The sequence below is a fragment of the Ammodytes marinus genome (assembly GCF_949987685.1).
Source record: "Ammodytes marinus genome assembly, chromosome: 4".
Classification (NCBI taxonomy): Eukaryota; Metazoa; Chordata; class Actinopteri; order Uranoscopiformes; family Ammodytidae; genus Ammodytes; species Ammodytes marinus.
Window position 1 is genome coordinate 13,460,085 of NC_137233.1, and position 22,104 is coordinate 13,482,188.

Consider the following 22,104-nt stretch of genomic DNA (forward strand, 5'->3'; position numbering starts at 1 on the left):
ACTCAGGCATGACCAACCATTGACCCGTTGAACAAATATCTCTCTTTGTACATTTTGTTTTCCGGCATCCCCGAGACCCAGCAACTAAGACCCTACAGAACGGGAACACACCACAGGAACGAATGCTACCAGTTCTTTATACAAGTGGATATATCCCGCTTCATACACGGCCAGAAAAAGTGCTGAAGGACCCGCCCATATGTTCTCCTCACTCCCCCTTGACCAGCTACATGCGTCATTTTGATTACCGGCTGTCTATATTTCACAGGAAGCACAATCTTCCCCACTGATCCCCCAGCCAAATTTCTCCCATTAGGGACCCACCTCCTCATCAGCAGGCCATGATGGAGAAAATAAGCTCCAGAATGGTTTCCTCACTTACCAGAATGCACAGCACGATCAAATAGTTCAACTAAAGAAAGGTCATCTATCTGGTCCTTCACCAATTCTGCATGAGAAACGGACCCAAGATCAGATCTTTGTACGTCAACTCTTGGCAGCACACTGAGAGAATGGGTCACTGCACACACTGACTGCCCAGGTACCTCAGACCTCGCTTTAGCAGGAGACAATACGCACAACCCATCAGAGGTGGAAGCATCAGGCCACATACATGCTCCTGGGTTAAGGCTGTTACATACTCCGCGAGAAGAAAGAACAAAGTTCTCGGTGGCAGAGCTGCGAGAAGTTCTTTCTGGTCTGACATTACATACTTCAGGAGAACTCAACTGCCGAACTCCTCACCGCGGCGCATTGTTACCATGGTAATTGACTCAGTAGCGCCAGCTGTTCTCTATCGTGTCAAGACTATCTCTCCACCCTACATATTCCATATGTACGGGGACTGACCCCCACGGGGGCAGTTGACGTGGATACTCTTTAAGACACACCACTTGTGGCGGCCACGCATGATTGGCCAGCCTGGCTATATAAGCCACGCGCATGCGTGGCCTCTTCGATTCCTTGATTTCCACGGACAAGCAGTAGACGTGTGTGAGAAAAGAAGCAAAGCAAAGCAAAGCAAAACAAATAAGGAAAAGATTGAGTTGTGTGGGTTTAGCAAGTGTGGTGACATCAGCGTTGTCCGCTTACCTAGTGAGTAGGAGAGCAGGTCTACGGGCCCCTCTCTGGATCGCTGTATTGTCTTTACTGCACAGGCTGTTGGAAGCGTGGCTTGATCGGCTTGCCGATCTGTAGCCATTGTCTCCCGTGAAATCCGACCCAGTCGGAGGAAGCGGCGGAGTGCTTCACAGCTGATCGCTGAACCACCGAGAGAAAAGAGTGGCCATAGTGTGGCTGTGTGTATTAACGGACGCCGTTTAACGCCACAGCTGTAGTCCCTCGTGAAACCCGACCTTGTCGGAGGAAGCAAACGGGCGTACTTTGAGCCGCAGGTAAATTAAGAAGAGCAGGCTGTTGGAAGCGTGGCTTGATCGGCTTGCCGATCTGTAGCCATTGTCTCCCGTGAAATCCGACCCAGTCGGAGGAAGCGGCGGAGTGCTTCACAGCTGATCGCTGAACCAGCGAGAGGAAAGCGTGGCCAGAGTGTGGCGGTGTGTATTAACGGGTGCCGTTTAACGCCACAGCCATAGTCCCTCGTGAAGCCCGACCTTGTCGGAGGAAGCGAACGGGCGTACTTTAAGCCGCGGGTAAATTCCAGGAAACAAAAAGTAAATTGTTTCAGAGGGCACGTCCCCGCAGACAGCGGGAGTTTCGGTGTCAGCGGGGTGATTAGTGCCACGCGCATAAGCTACATCTCCCAAAGTTCACAAAGCATTCAAAATGTTGGGTCCGGAGGAAATGTCTAGCCCAAGAGGCCACGCCTACTCGGGCTGCGGGGTAAAAATGTCAATGGAGGACGGTCACGATCAATGTGTGAGTGCATTGTCTAGGGCGGGGCCATGCGCGCATGGCCAGCCAAGACCCCGCCTCCGGCATGAATTGTTTTTCCTGCCAGCTAGGGTAGGGAGGCTACGGCGTTAGCATTTTCTCTCAAAAATCCGGCCACACTCATTGGGCAGCCGCAGTGGGCGAAGCAGCCAAGGGTAGTGGTTTGGAATGATCACATGGGGGAGGAGCCTCACTCATTAATTCATACCCCAGGTGTGGCTGCTGGAGGGTTCAAGCCCCTCCTCTACAGCAGCAATGATGGTCCCATCCACAACCCAGCCCCCCACCTCTGCACTGGCAGAGCAGGGGGGGATTGGGGCAGGGGTACCCTGCGTCGGATGAAGAGGAAATTGACATCCTGGGGATGGACTCGGAGGGGGAAGACCTCCCCCTCGGCCAGATGGGTGTGGAGGCACAGCAAGAGGTAGAGGAGGAGCAGGAGCGCTCGACTCCTTTCTATCAGCAAGCTATCACCGGGGCTGCTCAGGCATTGGATGTCGAATTGCCAGCGGAGCAGGGCCGGACGGCCTCCCGTTTTGAGGATGAAGAGACGGGGCAGACGCGCTCTTTTTTCGTACCGCTGCTTCCCGATCTAGAGGAACTGGTGCTGAAGCAATTTGAGAAACCAGCTGAAGCCCATCGCTGGTCGGGTCTATGCAGACGGCTAGCGTGTGTGCAAGGTCGGGAGAGGATAGGCTGTGGACCACCACCTCCCATGGATCAAACCTTGGGGGCCTTAGTGTCCCCCACCAGGTCGGTTCTGGGGAAGCCAGGCTGCCCAAGCAGAAACACTAAAACGAGGGATGCCATAGGGGAGAACGGGGTAATTTGTCACATGGGTTGGATGTCACATTCGTTATATCTCGGAACCAGAGCGCGCTAGCTCTGAAATGTTGATATAAAAAAGGTCCAGAATTGGGATCAGAGGTCACATACATAGACTTCCTTGGAGGAAGACAGCTGCATTTCAGGTGAGAGGATGTTTTGTGTTTTTCATGTCAAATTCAAAATATTTTGCTTCTCAGTATTTTTCTTCTAGGCTTTTACACAATGGGTTTATAACAAAACACTTGTTACCCTCAGAAAGTGTGAAGGGTAAACTATAGTTTAGATTGTGGTTAGCAAGCTAATTAGTTGTCAGATGGTTGTTGGCCTTGATGCTAGCAAGAAATTCAAGTTGGGGTTGGTCGTCAAATTTTTTGGGGGGTTGGTTGTCACATGTTATCTCAAGGCTGCAGCCAGAAAAGGAACCCAATAACGAAAGAAATTGTCAAGCTGTATCCTCACTGACACCCCAGAGAAGGAAAGAATAGAGCAGGAAAAGGCAGCTAGCAAGCAAAAGAAAAAAGGGCAACAAAATCAAAACAACCCAGTGCATCCCAAACTAGACCAGCTGCCAAGGCTACAGAACGTTATGTAGGCCTATTTGTCAACTTGACAATGCAATTAAACATTCAAATTTGGTTCTGCCTCCTTGCCTTCTTTTTAAGATTTTTCCCATTAAGATAACATTGTGACAAACAACCCCATAGTGTGTGACAACCGACCCCTTGATGGGGTTGGTTATCACAATGTGTCAGAGTGTCTTTGATGGTAAATTACTTCTTCATTACAATAAGTTGGAAAAAAAGAGAGACACACATTTCTAGCCAACACCTTAAGCTTCAATTTAATGTAGGAATGGCTATTGACAGATGTTTTGGTGATGAGCAATTCTCACTAGAGTAAAAAGTGTGCCTACTTACCCCGTTCTCCCCTACTCACCAGAGTGCATGGAGCTATGGCAACCCAGGGACAGCTGGTCAATACAGGGGCTATGTTAGCCTTTTGTCAGCACCAGTTGTCCAAACGTTTGGAGCAGAAAGGCTCCGCTCTAGCTGCTGAGATACAGCAGGTGTCCTCGCTCCTAGCTAAGCTAATGAAGGAGCAAGCAGTGGCAACAGGCAGGGCTATGGCCTCTCCCGGGATGGTGAGGTGACACCTCTGGCTGAGTCAGTCACGCCTTCAAGGGGAGGACCAGGCCGGTCTGCCACCATGACTCAGGGTTATCGGTTGCAGTTTCGGCACCCACCCCCACTGATGAGGTCAGCCACATTTACAGTGGTGGAAGACCCACAGCGCAGGGAGATTTTAGCCGCTGAGATCCGCACTCTCCTCGCCAAGAAGGCCATCAGAGAGGTGGAGCAAAACATTCGGCAGGCTGGGTTCTACTCACGGTACTTCCTCATCCCGAAGAGAGATGGGAGACGATTTTGGACTTAAGGGGCTCAACAAATGTTTAAGGCCCCTACAATGCAGGATGCGGACTGTGCCGAGGGTTAAGGCGACGGGTTCGCCACAGTCGACCTGGATGTATTTCCAGATCCTGATATGAGAGGGAGACGTTTTCTCGGGTTTGCCTTCAACGGCCAAATCTTCGAGTTCTGCGTCCTCCCATCCGGGATATCACTGGCCCCTCGCACGTTCAGGGTGCATGGAGGTAGTCCTGGGTCCTTTGCGGCAGGAAGGTCTTCACATCCTGAATTACCTGGACGATTGGCTGGGCTGTGCTCGCTCAGAGGAACAGTGTCGCATCAATGTGACCCGGCTTCTGCAGCACCTGGAGCACCTGGGCCTGCGCCTCAACAAGAGGAAGAGCAGGCTGCAGCCTTCACAATCGACAGAATTCCTGGGCATGTGTTTGGATGCCAAATCATGAACTCTTTTTGACGTCGGCGAGACAAGCCGCCCTCAGGGCTTGCTTGTCCCAGCTTTGTTTGGGGGCCAGAGTGACCTGGAGATTCTGCCTCCGACTCTTGGGGTTAATGGCAGCCACGGTGCACATCGTGCCCCTGGTCCTTCTGAACATGCACCCGGTGCAGCATTGCCTCCTGAGCCTGGGACTTTGTCCACAGAGAGATCTGCATGCCAGGTGTCACGCATACTGCGCATAGCTCTCCACAGGTGGGAGGAACCAGCCTATTTGGCACAGTGGCCAATGGCACGGACCCTGGTTGACACGGCACAGCAATCAGTCGGAATTGCAGGCTATCCATTAGCTCTTTTGCACTTCCTGCCAGAGCTGGGAAACCGCCATGTACTGGTAAGACAGACAGTACAGCAGCAGCGGCATACATAAACAGGCAGGGGGGCCTGGGTTCCCCGCGCCTTTGCAGATTGGCTCAGATAATATGGGAGTGGGCGTATCCGCGGGCAAGTCCCTCGGGGCGATGCACGTGCCGGGAAGTAAAGGAAGAGCACGGTCCCCTCTTTTTTCTCGCAAGAGTGAAAAGGGACGATCCTCCCTTGGGCACGGATGCCATGGCACACCAGTGGCCACAGGGCCTCCTGTATGCCTTCCCTCCCTTCACCCTCCTTCATCCACTTCTACAGAGAGTTCAGGTGGAAGAGGTGAGCCTCATCCTGGTGGCCCCCAAAGAGGCTGGCCCCAGATGATCTGGTTCTCAGCGATTGGGAAAAAGAAGAAGAGAGGCACGGATGCCATGGCACACCAGTGGCCACTGGGCCTCCTGTATGCCTTCCCTCCCTTCACCCTCCTTCATCCACTTCTACAGAGAGTTCAGGTGGAAGAGGTGAGCCTCATCCTGGGGGCCCCCAAGAAGGCTGGCCCCAGATGATCTGGTTCTCAGCGATTGCACCCCTCCTTCAGGGACACCCGTGGGAGTGCCCCAGTCGGTGGTTAGCGCTCTACAAGGAGCCCGGGCTCCATCAACGAGGGCGGCATACGCTTATCGTTGGGGAGTGTTTCAATCATGGTGCAATTCGAGACAGGTGGATCCCCTCGCCTGCACGGCCCATAACATTTTCCAGTTCCTCCAGGAAATGTTGGAGGTGGGCAAATCTCCCTCGACATTGAGGGGAATAGGGGCAGCCATAAGGCAGCCCGTGTTGGACCTCGGGAGCTGGCAGAAGGCTGTTGCTACCTTATTGCTCAGTTTCTTAGAGGTGCTCGTAGGGTTACTCCACATCGCAGAAGGCCAGCTGTCCCCCCATGGGATTTGGAGGTGGTGCTGTTGGCCTTGCAGAATGAGCCATTCGAGCCCCTGGATACAGCTAGGCTACAATGGTTTTCTCTCAAGACAGCGTTTTTGAGCTCGCAATTGTGTCTGAGAATGGGAGAGCGGCATGCTCTTTCAGTGCATGAGGGCTGCAGCCGCTCTTGCCAGGTGGTACTGGGGGGGTGTTGCGCCCGAACCCTACATTCCACCCTAAAGTCTGGTCTGAGTCCCACACCGGTCGATCTATTGAGCTGCACCCCTTCCACCCTCCAGGGAGGTGAAGCAGGGTGGAGTAGGCGGTCACTACTGTGCCCAGACAGTGCCCTAACAGTGTATCTGCATCGGACACGTGGCCGTAGGGCAACGGACCAGCTCTTTGTCTGTTACAAGCCTAACCGTCCTGGACAGCCAGTCTCCAAGGCCAGGATTTCCCACTGGGAAGGATGCTATCCAGCAGGCATATGAGAGGGCAGGCAAGCCAACCCTAGTAGGGGTGCGGGCGCACTCCACACGGGCATGGCTACGTCAGGGGCCCTATGGCGAGGTGCCCCTCTATCGGAGATTTGTACGGCGGCCTCTTGGTCGATCCCGTCCATTTTTTATCCGGTTCTACTGCATGAATGTGGCAGCCAGCACCCCATTCTCGGAGCGAGTGCTGGGCTCAATGCAGCAGGACGGTGCGCATTTGGGCTAGGCCATCTACCCATTCAGGGCTGGCCTTGGCATCTTGCAGGGCCAGCTTAGCCTTGGTAGCGTCTGGCGCCTGGCGATAAGTGTGTACATAATGTATAATTGTAAATAGTTCCTTTATACTGGGCACATGGGTGAACACTCTGGTGGTGGTGACGTTTCATTCGAACTCAACTGCCTTTTTTTATTTAGGCTCCCGCAGGAGCAGCTACGTCTGCTTGGTTTCCTCGCGGTGTGTCTTACAGAAGTCCCCGTACATATGGAATATGTAGGGTGGAGAGATAGTCTTGACACGATAGAGAACGGTTGGTTACGTTGTAACCTAGGTTCTCTGAGTGGAGAGACTATCTCTCCAGCCAAGATGCCGCTCAGAAACGCGTTCCAATCAAGGTTAACCGAAGAGGCCACGCATGCGCGTGGCTTATATAGCCAGGCTGGCCAATCATGCGTGGCCGCCACAAGTGGTGTGTCTTAAAGAGTATCCACGTCAACTGCCCCCGTGGGGGTCAGTCCCCGTACATATGGAATATGTAGGGTGGAGAGATAGTCTCTCCACTCAGAGAACCTAGGTTACAACGTAACCAACCGATTTCACTTCACTTTCCTCATTGACTTCAGACTGACCAATCACACAATAGTTCTCGGACAAGCTGCGAGAAGAAAGTTCGGCCCGGGTGATGTGTCGAGAACAAGCTGCGAGAACAGCTAAACAAGAGCTGAGAGAAGAAAATGACGTAATTTTCTTCTCGCAGCTCTGTCACCGAGAACTTTGTTCTTTCTTCTCGCGGAGTATGTAACAGCCTTAATTTAATCTCTTGTGTGGTTTCCTCATTGTCATTCCCTCGAGCCGGGCTGTGACATGGGGGCTCGTCAATAAGTGGTTGGATTGAGTAATTGAACAGTTTGGAGGAATCACACAGGACAGGTTGGTAGTTTGTTTGGGAGCAGCTTCTTTTAATGGGGGCTACGTCAAACTAATTTGGTAAGTTTTTCAGTGATGTGTAAAACTTTTGGTAGTTAAACTGGTACTTGCTTCATCTAGCTTACTCTATAGGTATTATGGTGAAGGAGTTAGGGTTTAACCTTGCATAATGGAGGAAATCAGTCTGGGCAATAATTGAAGGGATTTATTAGTCTTGGGATTAAAGGTGCGCAGTACTGGTTTTTGGGGAGGCCGGTTAGTCTTTGTTAAATCAGTTAATTTGTGCACTAGTTAGTATATTTTGGAAGCTCTTTTGGGGTTTAGTATTGTAAATCAGGAGGTGCCAGGAGCTGTCACATGGTCAATTCAGTTGTGTATGTAGTAATGTTCTGTTTTTTCCCCTATGTCCTTTATAGCTTTGTGGTCTGAAAATGTTTTGCCCTCAGCACATGAACATTTGCAGAACTTCTGTGTTTCATCTATTTTCTGTTTGGGAATATTATCAGGATGTGCTTCTGAGAAACATACCCTGCGTTCTGAATTGCATACTCTTTCTTTTGTTCTATTCTACATAGCCTACTACATTTGACGATACAAATAATCTAGTTAGGATGCAGTATGCTACAATTGGGACATACTTTTACTTATTTATTTCATCATAACATTGCGCCTCGATCTTGCCTCTTGCTTTTATATCCGTCGCATCCCCGGTTGTTTTCATATTGAGGCTCCGTTGATTTGACATCACTTCAGGTGCGCACTGTGGGTCAGAATCGCCCAAATAGGATGCTGTTTTCAACACTAGAAATCTCGTCCGGATGTAGTAGACATCCGGGTCTTTCTAACCATCCTAAATCTGGCCACAAGAATCAGGACATCCTAAATCTTTTTTCTACCATACTAAATAGTAGATAGTATGGGTATTGGAACGCAGGGTTTGGGTAAAGTGAAATTAACCCTGGCTGACACTGACAATTTACCCAAAATAAGGCTGCAACAAGAGTGTCTTTGAGATGTACATTTTCCTCAATTGTGTTATGACTTGACTTATTCCATGTAAGTAGGGAAATAACATTTTAAATCCCTATCTTTTAAAAACCTAAATTGAACCCAGTTATTATGCCAACTTTGTTGTACACTAAACAGATATATTATGGATTAAAAATTGCTGTGTGCCAAATTTTAATGACGTTCCAAACAAAGGTAGAGCACAGTTATAGGGACTATCAATAAAGTGAAAAGAAAAAAGGACGACATAAGAACAGAAAATTTGCAGCCGGCAGTGTTTGTTTATTCAACAATGAGCCACATTAAGTTTGAAACTCCCAACTAGAGGTGATGATACATCGCAACAACAACTTGTAGATTACAAGACACAGTGCACTCAGAGAGAGAGAGTATAGGTACAGCTGTCTTTATAAAAGACAAACAATATGTGATATTTGAGAACACAGTACTCACTATCTTTTGGGATTTTTTTCAAATGGATCAAAACATTTGCAGTAAAAAAATTACCTCAAAACAGATCACATCATTCATAATACCCACTGAATTGCGCTATTCTCAAAATGTATAACATACATTGTCACCGAAACGTTGTGACATTAAACAAACCTTTTACAGGAAATGGACAATTGATCCTTAAACAGATACTTTTTTCAGTAATTGCAAGTGAAATAAAGTATTATAATTAAAAGGTACACAATATCACCATTTCATTATATTTAACCTATTCATGATTGAAGAATAAAAAATATTAATGAAAAAGTGGACATAAAGCAAAGCTTTTAGCAAAAAAAGAAAATTAAAAACATTTGGATCTTACAACAGATCAGTTTTGATAAAAATACAGCAATAAGTAACAATATAAGTGATATGAGGGTAAATAATAATCACTGATGCAATCAGGTTTAATTCATGCCACAAGCATGATAAAATGTATGTTTTCGTATTACGAGAGATACTGTTGTTGTTGCTGCCATTTCCTTAGGAAATATCATCTTTCTCGAATATAGAAATACATATATAAATATGAAGCATAAAGCCTATTCTTCATACAGAAGAACTAGTCAATTTCAAAGAAGTCAGTTCAAGTAATTTTTTACCAATATGGTCAACTCAGTTTGTGTAGAAGCAACTCCAATCTGTAGGTTTCTACCATGGCCTCCAGAGGGTGCTGTTGGCTATGCTCTTGTCTTTGGTGATTCTGGTCTGAACTGTGGATCTCAGAAGAGGGAAGTCTTCTCCCAGGTCTTTATCACAGGAAGACTGCAGATTGTTGAAGTGGTTCAGCATGCCTTTATGGGACTGTGTCTTCACTTGCTCCTTGGACATGAAGTGTTTCACCTCCTGGACACACCTGGAGTAACCCTGGTGTACAGCTGTTTTGTCCACAGCTTGATGCTGCTGCAGCTGCAGTCGTCTCAGGACACAAACTGTCATCTCCAGGATGTCTGCTTTCTCCAACTTGGAGTCTGGCTGCTGTTTAAGGAACCCTGGACCAAGGAGAGACTTGAGCTGCTCAATGCTGCTGTTGATTCGCTCTCTGCGTAACTTCTCCACCAGAGGCTTTCTGAGCTGCAGAAAGAAGAACAAAATAATTAGTAAACTTTTCAAGGTATAGTGTTATTATTATTCTTTTAACAACACCATTTAAGTTTTTAGGATTAAGGCTTTTTGAACTTTTAATTTACCTTGTGGGTCAGAGTCAGATGCTCCTGAGAATTGTTCATTGCTGCAGTGATGGTAGGTGCCATATCAGGATCTCTGTGCTGTAGGGGTCTCTGTTGAGATAATCTGATCTCTTCTGGCTTCATCCCTCCTTTATATAGTCCTACATCTCCATATGAATGTGTGGGTCTTGGTCTGGTTGGGGTTTCCCACAGTCTCAGCCAATCAGAGAGCTTGGTGACACAATAGTTGATGCCACGCGCTGAATGCTGTTATTGCCAGGGGCGGGGGGATAATGGTTATATCCCAGGGGAACAGGTGGAGGACTGGGGGGCTAATGGGGAGAGGCTCACTGATCTCTGTGTGAATCTGGGAAAGTGGTGACCCTGAGGATGGAGCAGATCTACTGCCTAAAGCTGAGATCAATGGCTTTGACTGAGCACACAACCTCATCCCATCCCACACGTGGGAGACAGACAATTAATTGCACGAAGGATGAAATTTATTGTATAAAACACATCTCTTATGACTGCACCTTGGCTAAGAAAGTGATGAGGGTTTAAAAAATGTAAATAAATTGCACTTATATGAAGCACTTTGTAGTTATTAATGCATTATTTGAAGCTTACGTACATACATGTTTCTTGCTGTTCTGGGTTTGTACCTCCATAGTGGAATGCACTTATTGGAAGCGAGTTTGGATGAAAGTGTCAGCTAAATGAAATGTAATGTCATATAATAAGTTACATGTTACATAATTAATTACTCATTGGAAATAAATGATTGTATCTAAATTATGATTTGGTCTTAACCAGAGATCCCGTACATGTCATAATGGCTTACATATTGTGTTGATAATTTGAACAAATTAAATCTAATGCGAAGACTTTTTTCCTTAAAATAAGAATAGGAAAAAGAATGTGATGCTTATTGTTTAAAAAATATACATTTAAGACACAGAATTTTGCTCTTATGATGAAGCCTTTTCTTTTCACCTCAATAGAACAATAATGTTCCCCTCCTGCTGTAGTAGTTGATGCCCATTAATCTTACTTTAAATAAACTAAAAACAATAATAATCCTTCTGTCCAGATGTAATTTCTTCTGACTTGTGGCTATATTCAGTGTGAGTCGAACGTTGGCTCAGGTTCCCAAACTGACTCACTGAATGCTTTGGTCAATGAACAGCAAAGAGACTTTGAATGGAGCTTTGTGAATGAGACTGGACGTGTGCTGTATTTGAAGCAGAGCCATCTGGAGGGAAAGAACACCATTGGCTGGATTGAAATAATCAAAAAGTTTGAGTAGTGTCTTTTTTTTATGGAGCGTTAGCTAAGTATTTGAAAAAAATTACTAATTCCCCTATAAGTCATTGTCATATATTTTTACCATCATGAACTTGATCAAAGTGTAATGTTCATGATTTATTTAAAAGAACAATGTAATCCTAAAAAGAATACATATTTTGCTCTCATAGCACAGTGACTTTATGGCCATTCATTGAACTTTCATCGAAAAAGTAAAGACAATTTTCATTGTCTGTCCAGATGTAGCAGTCTTCTGACTTGTATGCTGTATTTACTGTGAGTAGAAAGTTGATATAAGGTTCCCACACTGAACAACAAAAGGAATTGAATAGAGCTTTGTGACTGATACTGGACGTGTGTTGTAGTTGAAACACCCTGAAATCACCAACCATCTGGAGGGAAAGAATGCCATTGCATGGCTCTCAGTAACTTTGAGTTTTGAATTATGATTCATTTTAACCATGAAGGGTGAGTTAAGTTTCGGTCCTATCTATGTAGTCAACATACAATCATTTTCATGTATTCATTTTTGACAAACTAATAATTGTGCTTTTTGTGATAACTTGATCAAAGTTTCAGCTCTATGAATGAGGGTGGGAGGTTGAGGCAGCTGTTCCTTGAAGTGTGCCAAATCCCTTTGGGGAATAGTATGCTGCTACTGGGATTGGTAATGATAATCATGCTAAACTCTGATCCCCACAGTTTTCATGTACTCGGTCCATTGAAAGATATTTAGGCATGTGCCTATGTCCAAATGCACCTTTTTAGTATTTTTTTTCCTTTGAGGACATTGGGTTTTTCCTTTTCCTTTTAGTGTTTCTTCTAATCAAGATTACATTTCAAAAAATAAAATGTTTTGGGGAAATTGGGAGTAATGGAAACCTAAAAAATAAACACCAATTTCTTTGAAAAACTTAAAAAAATAATAATTCAAATATAACCAATACGATATCAATATTTGATACGCGTTCTTAGACATACTCTTTCAACCTTACACACACCTGCGTGCTGTCAATACTGAATATAAAGAGCATCCCTTTTCACATTTTAATTAATTTACACATTTTTATTCCATGACTTTGCTCAGCCCTGACTTGAGTAAATCTCAATACACGTGGAACTAGTGATGAGGTATTCTTAACAGAAAAAAGGTTAGTTACATGATTTAAAACTAGTTTGTTGGTTTCTATCTGTGGGGCCAGTGTCCTTTTCTATCTCTGTCCCTTCAGGGCATAGGTCTGGAACTATTGTCCCTCTGGGCTCTGTGTGAGTGAGTTTCCTCTGCTTTCCCACACTCTGTCCTTTCACTGCTTTCACTGGAGGAACAATCGAAGTGTGCCTTATTATGAATCACTTCAGATACAATGAATTGCCTCATTAAAAAAGGAATGGTTAACATTAAACCATTTAAACTTGAGGACTTTATATACTTTATAGTTATAGAGTGTCATGATATAATGACTCTTAATCAGACAACTGAATTTAAAAACATTTGTAAACATTTATGTTATGAACAATCAATTACTGTATGTGCCAGAATGTATCTTGTTTTTATGATCAAACAAAAGAACATCAATGGAGATATCCATCAATTAATTGAAAATTTATAGAAATATACAAAGCCTCTTTTTCAATGATTGATCTTTTTGATTCAATTAAAAATTTTGGAATGACCCTTACCTTCTTTTAAGTGGGTATGACGCAAAATAACATTAATCAAAAGACAAAATTTGCAACTGGCAGTGTTATTTATTGAACAAGGAACAATGAGTCCCAAAGTAGAACACTCTTCCCAAAGGTGATGACACATCACAACAATAACTTGCATATTCCAACAAGACACACCATACTTGGAGAGAGTAAAGGAGCAGCTGTCTTTATAAAAGACAAGGAATTACTAATATACGAGGACACAGTACTCACTATCCTTTGAGGTTTTTCCCCAAATGGATCAAAATATTTGCTATTAATTAACAAAAGCAAAAATGGGTTCATTGACCCTACAAAAGGTCACATCACTTTCAAGTTCAGTTGATTATCAAAATGTATGAAATACATTGTCACTGGAAAACTGTGACAGTGAGACATTAACAAACATATTACAGTAAATAAAAACATATTGACCTTAAACAGATCATGTTTGAATATTCAAATAAACTGAAGTAAAGTATATTATGACAAAATGTCCCAAAATCGGAAAAGTAACATATTTGATCAAAATGATCTTGAATAATTGCGAAGTCTTTAAGCTCAGCATTGCACTATATTTTAAAAATACATGTTAAACTTAATAAACTTATCACAGGAACATTGTGATATGGTAACATTAAATAAACCTTTGAGGAAAAGAAAAAAATTGATCTTACAACAGATCTATGTTAAACAATCTCATACAAGTCCTTAAAAAGGATAATTCTTAGGTCATCTTGGTTAATGCCAATTAAGAGATAACAAATGTTACCATACACTACCAGTGCAGTTTGTTATTATAATAATTGATGTTGCTTTTAGATTTCATTCATGCAAATTGCATGACAAGGTGTAATCTTTCTAATATAAAATATTTTGTTGCTATCATTTCCCTAGGAAATCTCATCTTTCATTAAGCCAAAAAAAAACGCCTTTGTTTCATAAAGAAGAACAATTCAATTTCAAATAAATCAGTCCAGTCAACTTTAACCAATGTGGTCATCTCAAATTGGCTGGTAGTAACTCCAGTCTGTTGGTGTCTACCATGGCCTCCAGAGGGTGCTGTTGGCAAGGCTTTTGTCTTTGGTGATGCTGATCTGGACTGTGGACCTCAGAGAAGAGAAGTCAACCTCTCTCAGGTCTTTATCAAAGGAAGACTGCAGATTGTTGAAGTGGTTCAGCATGCCTCTCTGGGACTGTGTCTTCACTTGCTCCTTGGACATGAAGTGTTTCACCTCCTGGACACACCTGGAGTAACCCTGGTGTACAGCTGTTTTGTCCACAGCTTGATGCTGCTGCAGCTGCAGTCGTCTCAGGACACAAACTGTCATCTCCAGGGTGTCTGCTTTCTCCAACTTGGAGTCTGGCTGCTGTTTGAGGAACCCTGGACCAAGGAGAGACTTGAGCTGCTCAATGCTGCTGTTGATTCGCTCTCTGCGTAGCTTCTCCACCAGAGGCTTTCTGAGCTGCAGAAAGAAGAAAAAAGCCATTAATAATCTTTTCCAAGTTATAGTGTTCTTATTAAAAAAGTCAACATTTTATAAAGGATTAAGGCTTCTTCAATATTCAATTTACCTTGTGGATCAGAGTCAGACGCTCCTGAGAATTTGTCATTGCTGCAGTGATTGTAGGTGCCATGTCTGGATTTCTGTGCTGTAGAGGTCTCTATAGGGAGAATCTGATCTCTTCTGGCTTCATCCCTCCTATTTATAGTACCTCATCTCCATATAAATGTGTGGGTCTTGGTCTGGCTGGGGATTCCCACAGTCGTGGCCAATCAGAGAGCTTGGTGACACAATAGTAGATGCCACGCGCTGAATGCTGTTATTGCCGGGGGATAATGGTTAGATCTCAGGGGAACATGTGGAGGACTGGGGGGCTAATGGGGAGAGGCTCACTGAGCTATGTGTGAATCTGGGAAAGTGGTGACCCTGAGGATGGAAAAGATCTGCTGCCTGAAGCTGAGATCAATGGCTTTGACTGACCACACAACCTCATCACATCACACACGTGGGAGACAGACAATTAATTGCACGAAGGATAAAACTTATTGTATAAAACACATCTCTCATGACTGCACCTTGGCTAATCTCAGTAACATGTTGCACTGATATGAAGCACTTTGTAGTTATTATTGGCTTTTTTGACGCTTATGTAAGTACATTATTCTTGCTGTTCTGGGTTTGTACCCTCACGGTTGAATGTACTTATTGGAAGCGACTTTGGATAAAAGCGTCAGCTACATGAAATTTAATGTTATACAGAATAAAAAAATCATAGGAAACAACTGATTGTGTTTAAATATTAATTGTTTCCTAACCAGAAATCCTGTAGATGTCATAATGTATTCGATATTTTGTTGATAATTTCAGTACAAATTGAATGTAAAAAAATCATAGGAAACAACTGATTGTGTTTAAATATTAATTGTTTCCTAACCAGAAATCCTGTAGATGTCATAATGTATTCGATATTTTGTTGATAATTTCAGTACAAATTGAATGTAATGCAATTTGTCTTTTTTCCTTAAAATTTAAAAAAAGATAATGTGCTAATTTTCCTATATAAAAAAAAATTATGTTTATATATATTTTATTATTATTATTTCAAAAGCTGAATTTTGCTCCTATGATGTAGCAGTCAGTTGATGCCCATTCATCTAACTCAAAATAAACAAAAACAATATATAATCCTTCTCTAGATGTAGCTGTCTTCTGACTTGTAGCTTTATTCAGCATGAGTAGAAAGTTGTCTAAGGTTCCCACACTGACTCACTGAATGCTTTGGTCAATGAACAACAAAACACATTTAAATAGAGCTTTGTGACTGATACTGGACGTGTGTTGTAGTTGAAACTGCCTGACATCACCAACCATCTGGAGGGAAAGAATGCCTTTGGATGGCCCTCAGTTACTTTGTGTTCAGAATTATGATTGAGTTTTACCATGAAGGGTGAGTGGAGTTTCGGTCCTAATTATATAGTCAACATCCAATCATTTTCATACATTTATTTTAAGAAACTAATATTAGTGCTCTTGCAATAACTAAATCAAAGTTTCAGCTCTATGAATGAGGGTGGGAAGTTGAGGCAGCGGTTTCTTGAAGTGTGCCAAATCCCTTTGGAGAATAGTATGCTGCTAATGGGATTGGTAATGATAATTCTGCTAAACTCTGATCTACACAGTTTCTCTATACTCTGTCCATTGAAAGATATTAAGGCATATGTCTATGTCTAAATGTCCCTTTTTAGGATGTTTTTTTTTTAATCTTTTAGGACATTGGGTTTTTACTTTTAATTTTTGCGTTACATCTAATCACGATTACATATCAAAATATATAATATTTTCTCGGAAATTGGGAGTAATGGAAACCTGAAACAATCTCTCACACTATTTAAAAACTAAAAACACTGAAAACTGAATTTCAAATATATCCACGGCTGTCAAACGATTACAATTTTTAATCACATAAATCACTGGGTAGTTGTGGATTAATCGTGATTAATCGCCATTCGAAATATGCTTCAAAAATTCGAATTTTCGCTGTATATTGTTGTATTGCGGAAAGATGAATGACAGAAGGTGGATACTTTTAATAATAATTTTTTAATCATGGCAAATGCAAATTATGATAATACTGAAAAAAAACATACCACAACATAATTAAATACGGCTGTCTCTTTGCTATAGTGGAGCGGCTAAGTGCTTATTTTCGTCAGAATCTTTCAGTTGATGATACAAGGGTGAAAATTGGCATAAGCAGTCTCCTTGGGTCACTTGACAAGAAAATTGTCCGAGACATTTGAAATTTAAAGGTAAAAAATGTCTCATACAAATTTATTGATTTTTTTCATTAAAAAAAAATCACTTCATCGTCTCGGACAATTTTCTTGTCAGGTGACCCATGGAGACTGCTAATGCCAATGTTCACGCTTGTATCACAAATTGAAAGATTGTAGCATTTAACTGCTCCTACTATGCCCCTGAGCAAATATATGGCATTTATTGGATTTTCTACACCAAAAGCAATGGTTAAATGTGTGTGTTTTCCTTTCTGCATTCCTGCATACAACTTGATTGCAGTCCACGGTGTGTGTGTGTGTGTGTGTGTGTGTGTGTGTGTGTGTGCATGTGTGTGTGAGAGTGTGTGTGTTTGCGCCACGCGCCCACATTCTGGGGGACTGTTTATTTGTGCCAGAAAGCCTACGTTATGTTGATGTCACGTATTAATCACACACACCTCTGAAAATTGCAGACGTTTGTGTCCTCCCTTGCTCTGAACAAAGCAGACAATGTTGTTCCCCCTGTTGCTTCAGACAGCAACTGCTGCCCGGGACACAAAAGTGGAACTAGCAGGTCAAAACAAAACGTGCTGCTACGTTCTGCCGGCCGCTGTGCATCACCATTGTGCCTAGTGCAGATCCTGGGTCAGCCATAACGTTAGAGCGATGACTAGTGCAGAGCGGGTGGGATATATTGGGCGGGTCATTATGCGCATGCATTAATTGCGTTAAAAAATGTGTGCATTAATTCCAGAAATGAATCACCCAGCGTTAACGCATTAATTTTGACAGCCCTAAATATAACCGATACACACTACAATCAATATTTGATTCTTGTTCTTAGACATACTCTTTCAACCGAACACTGACAATACTTAACATTTTCCTCAATTCCCTGTCTTGTTTGTGTCAACAAAATGTCATAAAGCCTCAGATGTTATTGGAATAAAAAACAACAATGCCATACACTTAATTTCTTAATAGCAATCCCTTTTCACAGTTAATTAATTGAAACATTCTTATTTCATGACTTTGCTCAACCCTGCCTTGAGTATATCTCAATACACGTGAAACTAGTGATGAGGAATTTAGGTCAAAGAAAAGGTTGACTAGATAATTTAAAGCTTGTTGGGGTGTTTCTATATGTGGAGCCAGATTCCCTTTTAATATCTGTCCCTTCAGGGCAAAGGTCTGGAACTATTGTCCCTCTGGGCTCTGTGAGTGAGTTTCCTCTGGTTTCCCACACTCTGTCCTTTCACTGCTTTCACTGGAGGAACAATAGAAATGTGCCTTATTATGCATCACTTCAGACACAATGTCTTGCCTTAAAACCATTAAACCATTTAAATTAAAACACCTCAAACTGACAGTTTTACCGAAATAAAAGTTAAGCAATAGTGGCTTTGAAGCACATTTTCTTATTTGGTTTGCAACTTAATTTACTTTAAAGTTACAGAGTGGCCTATTATAATGTCTCTTAATCAGACAACTGAATTTAAAAACATTTGTTAACAGTTGTGTTATGAATAATAATCAATTACTGTATGTGGCCAAAATGTATCTTTGATGTGGAGATATCCATCAATTTATTTAAAATTAATACACATATAGAACGCCTCTTTTTTTAATGATCTTTTGATTAAATGAAAAATTGTGGAATGACCCATACCTTCTTTTAAGTGGGTATGAGGCTAAATAACATCAATCAGAACACCAGATTTGCAACTGGCAGTGTTATTTATTGAAAAAGGAACAATCAGTCACAAAGTAGAACACTCCTCCCAAAGGTGATGACACATCACAACAATAACTTGCATATTCCAATAAGACACACCGTACTCAGAGAGAGTAAAGGAGCAGCTGTCTTTATAAAAGACAAGGACTTACTAATATATGAGGACACAGTACTCACTATCCTTTGAGATTGTTCCCCAACTGGATAAATATATTTGCTATAAATTAACAAAAGCAAAAATGGTTATTATTGACCCTACAACAGGTCACATCAATTTTAAGTCAGTTAATTATCAAAATGTATGAAATACATTGTCACTGGAAAACTGTGACAGTGTGACATTAACGAACATTTTACAGTAAATAAAAACATATTGACCTTAAACAGATCATGTTTAAATATTCAAATAAACTGAAGTAAAGTGACAAAATGTCCCAAAATTAGAAAAGTAACATATTTGATCAAAATTATCTTGAATAATTGAGAAGTATTAAAGATCAGCATTGCACTATATTTTAAAAATACATGTTGCACAATGAAGCATAAACTTATCACAGGAAAATTGTGATATGGTAACATTAAATAAACCTTTGAGGAAAATAAAATAAAATGATCTTACAACAGATCTATGTTAAACAATCACATACAAGTCCTTATAAAGGATAATTTTGAGTTCATAATCGTTGATTACAATTAAGAGATAACAAATGTTACCATACACTACCAATACATTCTGTACAGTTAGTCATAATAATAAGTGTTATCTTTCTAATATACAATATATTGTTGCTATCATTTCCATAGGAAATCTCATCTTTCATCAAGCAAAAAAAAGCCTTCTTTTCATAAAGAACAGGTCAATTTAAAATAATTCAGTTATCATTATTAACAGTCATCTTTAACCAATTTGGTCAACTCAATTTGGCTTTTAGTAACTCCAGTCTGTTGGTGTCTACCAATGGCCTCCAGAGGGCGCTGTTGACTAGACTCTTGTCTTTGGTGATGCCTGTCTGGACTGTGGAGCTCAGAAGAGGGAAGTCCTCTCCCAGGTCTTTATCACAGGAAGACTGCAGCCTGTCGAAGTGGTTCAGCATGCCTTTATGGGACTGTGTCTTCACTTGCTCCTTGGACATGAAGTGTTTGACCTCCTGGACACACCTGGAGTAACCCTGGTGGACAGCTGCTGAGTCCACAGCTTGGTGTTGCTGCAGCTGCAGTCGTCTCAGGACACAAACTGTCTTCTCCAGGATGTCTGCTTTCTCCAACTTGGAGTCTGGCTGCTGTTTGAGGAACTCTGGACCAAGGAGAGACTTGAGCTGCTCAATGCTGCTGTTGATTCGCTCTCTGCGTAACTTCTCCACCAGAGGCTTTCTGAGCTGCAGAAAGAAAAAAAATATATTGTTTTTTCCAAGTAGTCTAATGTTCTTTTTGAAACAGGACAATGTTTTATAAAGGATTAAGGCTTCCTGAATTTTCAATTTACCTTGTGGGTCAGAGTCAGATGCTCCTGAGAATTTGTCATTGCTGCAGTGATTGTAGGTGCCATATCTGGATCTCGGTGCTGCAGGGGTCTCTTGTAGGGAGAATCTGATCTCTTCTGGCTTCATCCCTCCTTTATATAGTCCCACATCTCCATATGAATGTGTGGTTCTTGGTTTGGCTGGGGTTTCCCACAGTCTCAGCCAATCAGAGAGCTTGGTGACACAATAGTTGATGCCACGCGCTGAATGCTCTTATTGCTGGGGGATAATGGTTAGATCCCAGGAGAACAGGTGGAGGACTGGCCATGTGTCAATCTGGGAAAGTGATGACCCTGAGGATGGAGCAGATCTGCTGCCTGAAGCTGAGATCCATGGCTTTGACCGAGCGCACAACCTCATCCCATCACACACGTGGGAGACTGAAAATGAATTGCATTAAAGATAAAACTTATTGTATAAAAACATCTCTTATGACTACACCTTGGTTAAGAAAGTGATGAGGGTTTTAAAAAATTCTAAATAATTCTGTAAATAATAATGTATATAAAAATTGAATGTAATGTAATTTGACTTTTTTCTTAAAATTTTAAAAAAGATAATGAACTCCAGAAATTTTACTTGAAAGTTGTCTTATGTTCCCAATATACAGATGCAGTGCATTACATTGACTTGATGGCCATACTTTGAACTTTCATTGAAAATGTGAAAACAATATTCAGCGTCAGTCCAGATGTAGCAGTCTTTTGACTTGTGTGCTGTATTCACTGTGAGTAGAAAGTTGGTCTCAGGTTCCCACACTGACTCCCTGTATGCTGTGGTCTTTGAACAACAAAAGGAATTTGAATAGAGCTTTGTGACTGACACTCGACGTGTGTTGTAGTTGAAACAGCCTGACATCACCAACCATCTGGAGGGAAAGAATGTAATTGGATGGCTCTCAGTAACTTTGAGTTTTGAAATTGAACATACATTTAAGTTTCATTCCTAATTATGAAGTCAACATCCAATCATTTTCATACATTTATTTTTGATAAACTATTAATTGTGCTTTTGCAATAACTAAATCAGAGTTTTAGATCTATGAATGAGGGCACAAGGTTGATGGAGCTGTTTCTTGAAGTGTGCCAAATCCCTTTGGAGAATAGTATGCTGCTGATGGGATTGGTAATGATAATCATGCTAAATTCTGATCTCCAGAGTTTTCCCATACTCAGTCCATTGAAAGGTATGTAGGCATGTGCCTATGTCCAAATGCACCTTTTTAGGATATTTTTTGTCTTTTAGGACATTGGGTTTTTACTTTTACTTTTTGCGTTACATCTATTCAAGATAACATTTCAAAATCGTAATCAATTCCCTGTCTTGTTTGTATAAACAAAATGTCATAATGCCTCAGATATTATTGGAATCAAACAAACCAAATACCATAAACTTGCATTTCTTAAGAGCAATCCCTTTTCACAGGTAAAGCAATTGACATATTTGTATTTCATGACTTTGCTCAAACCTGACTTTAGTAAATCTCAATACAAGTCAAATTATTGATAAGAAATTTAAGACAAAATAAAGGTTTACTACATAATTTAAAACTTGTTAGTTGGTTTCTATCCGTGGAGCCAGAGAACCTTTTAATCTCTGTCCCTTCAGGGCAAAGGTCTGGAACTATTGTCCCTGTGGGCTCTGTGAATGAATTTCCTCTGGTTTCCCACACTCTGTCCTTTCACTGGTGGAACAATAGAAGTGTGCCGTATTATACATCACATTAGTTACAATGTGTGGCCTCATTTAAAAAGGAATGGTTAACATTGAACCTTTTAAATTAAAACTCCCGAAACCTGACAGTTTTACCGAACTAATAGCTTAGCACGTAATGACAAGTGTACTGTTGGAAATGTTTGATTTAATTATAAAGTAAGTAATGGTCTTGTACTGGCTGGAGTT

At 42.1% G+C, this 22,104-nt stretch overlaps 1 protein-coding gene and 1 pseudogene across 2 annotated transcripts in view; both read right to left on the reverse strand.

Annotated features, from left to right (window-relative positions):
* The window catches only part of LOC307249006 (transcription factor HES-5-like), a gene marked incomplete at both ends in the record, with an annotated part of 40,783 nt that extends 30,467 nt beyond the window's left edge, over positions 1-10,316 (reverse strand). Inside the window, one exon of the mRNA XM_080025595.1 lies at positions 10,194-10,316. Coding sequence (XP_079881721.1) covers positions 10,194-10,316 — 123 coding nt within the window. The remainder of the gene's footprint in view (positions 1-10,193) is intronic.
* Positions 10,317-14,206: 3,890 nt separating this feature from the next.
* On the reverse strand, positions 14,207-20,289 carry LOC307249614 (transcription factor HES-5-like; annotated as a pseudogene). Its single transcript has 2 exons — positions 20,166-20,289; positions 14,207-14,632 (listed from the first exon to the last, which is right to left on the reverse strand). The product of its transcript is annotated as a transcription factor HES-5-like (transcript).
* Positions 20,290-22,104: the final 1,815 nt, after the last annotated feature.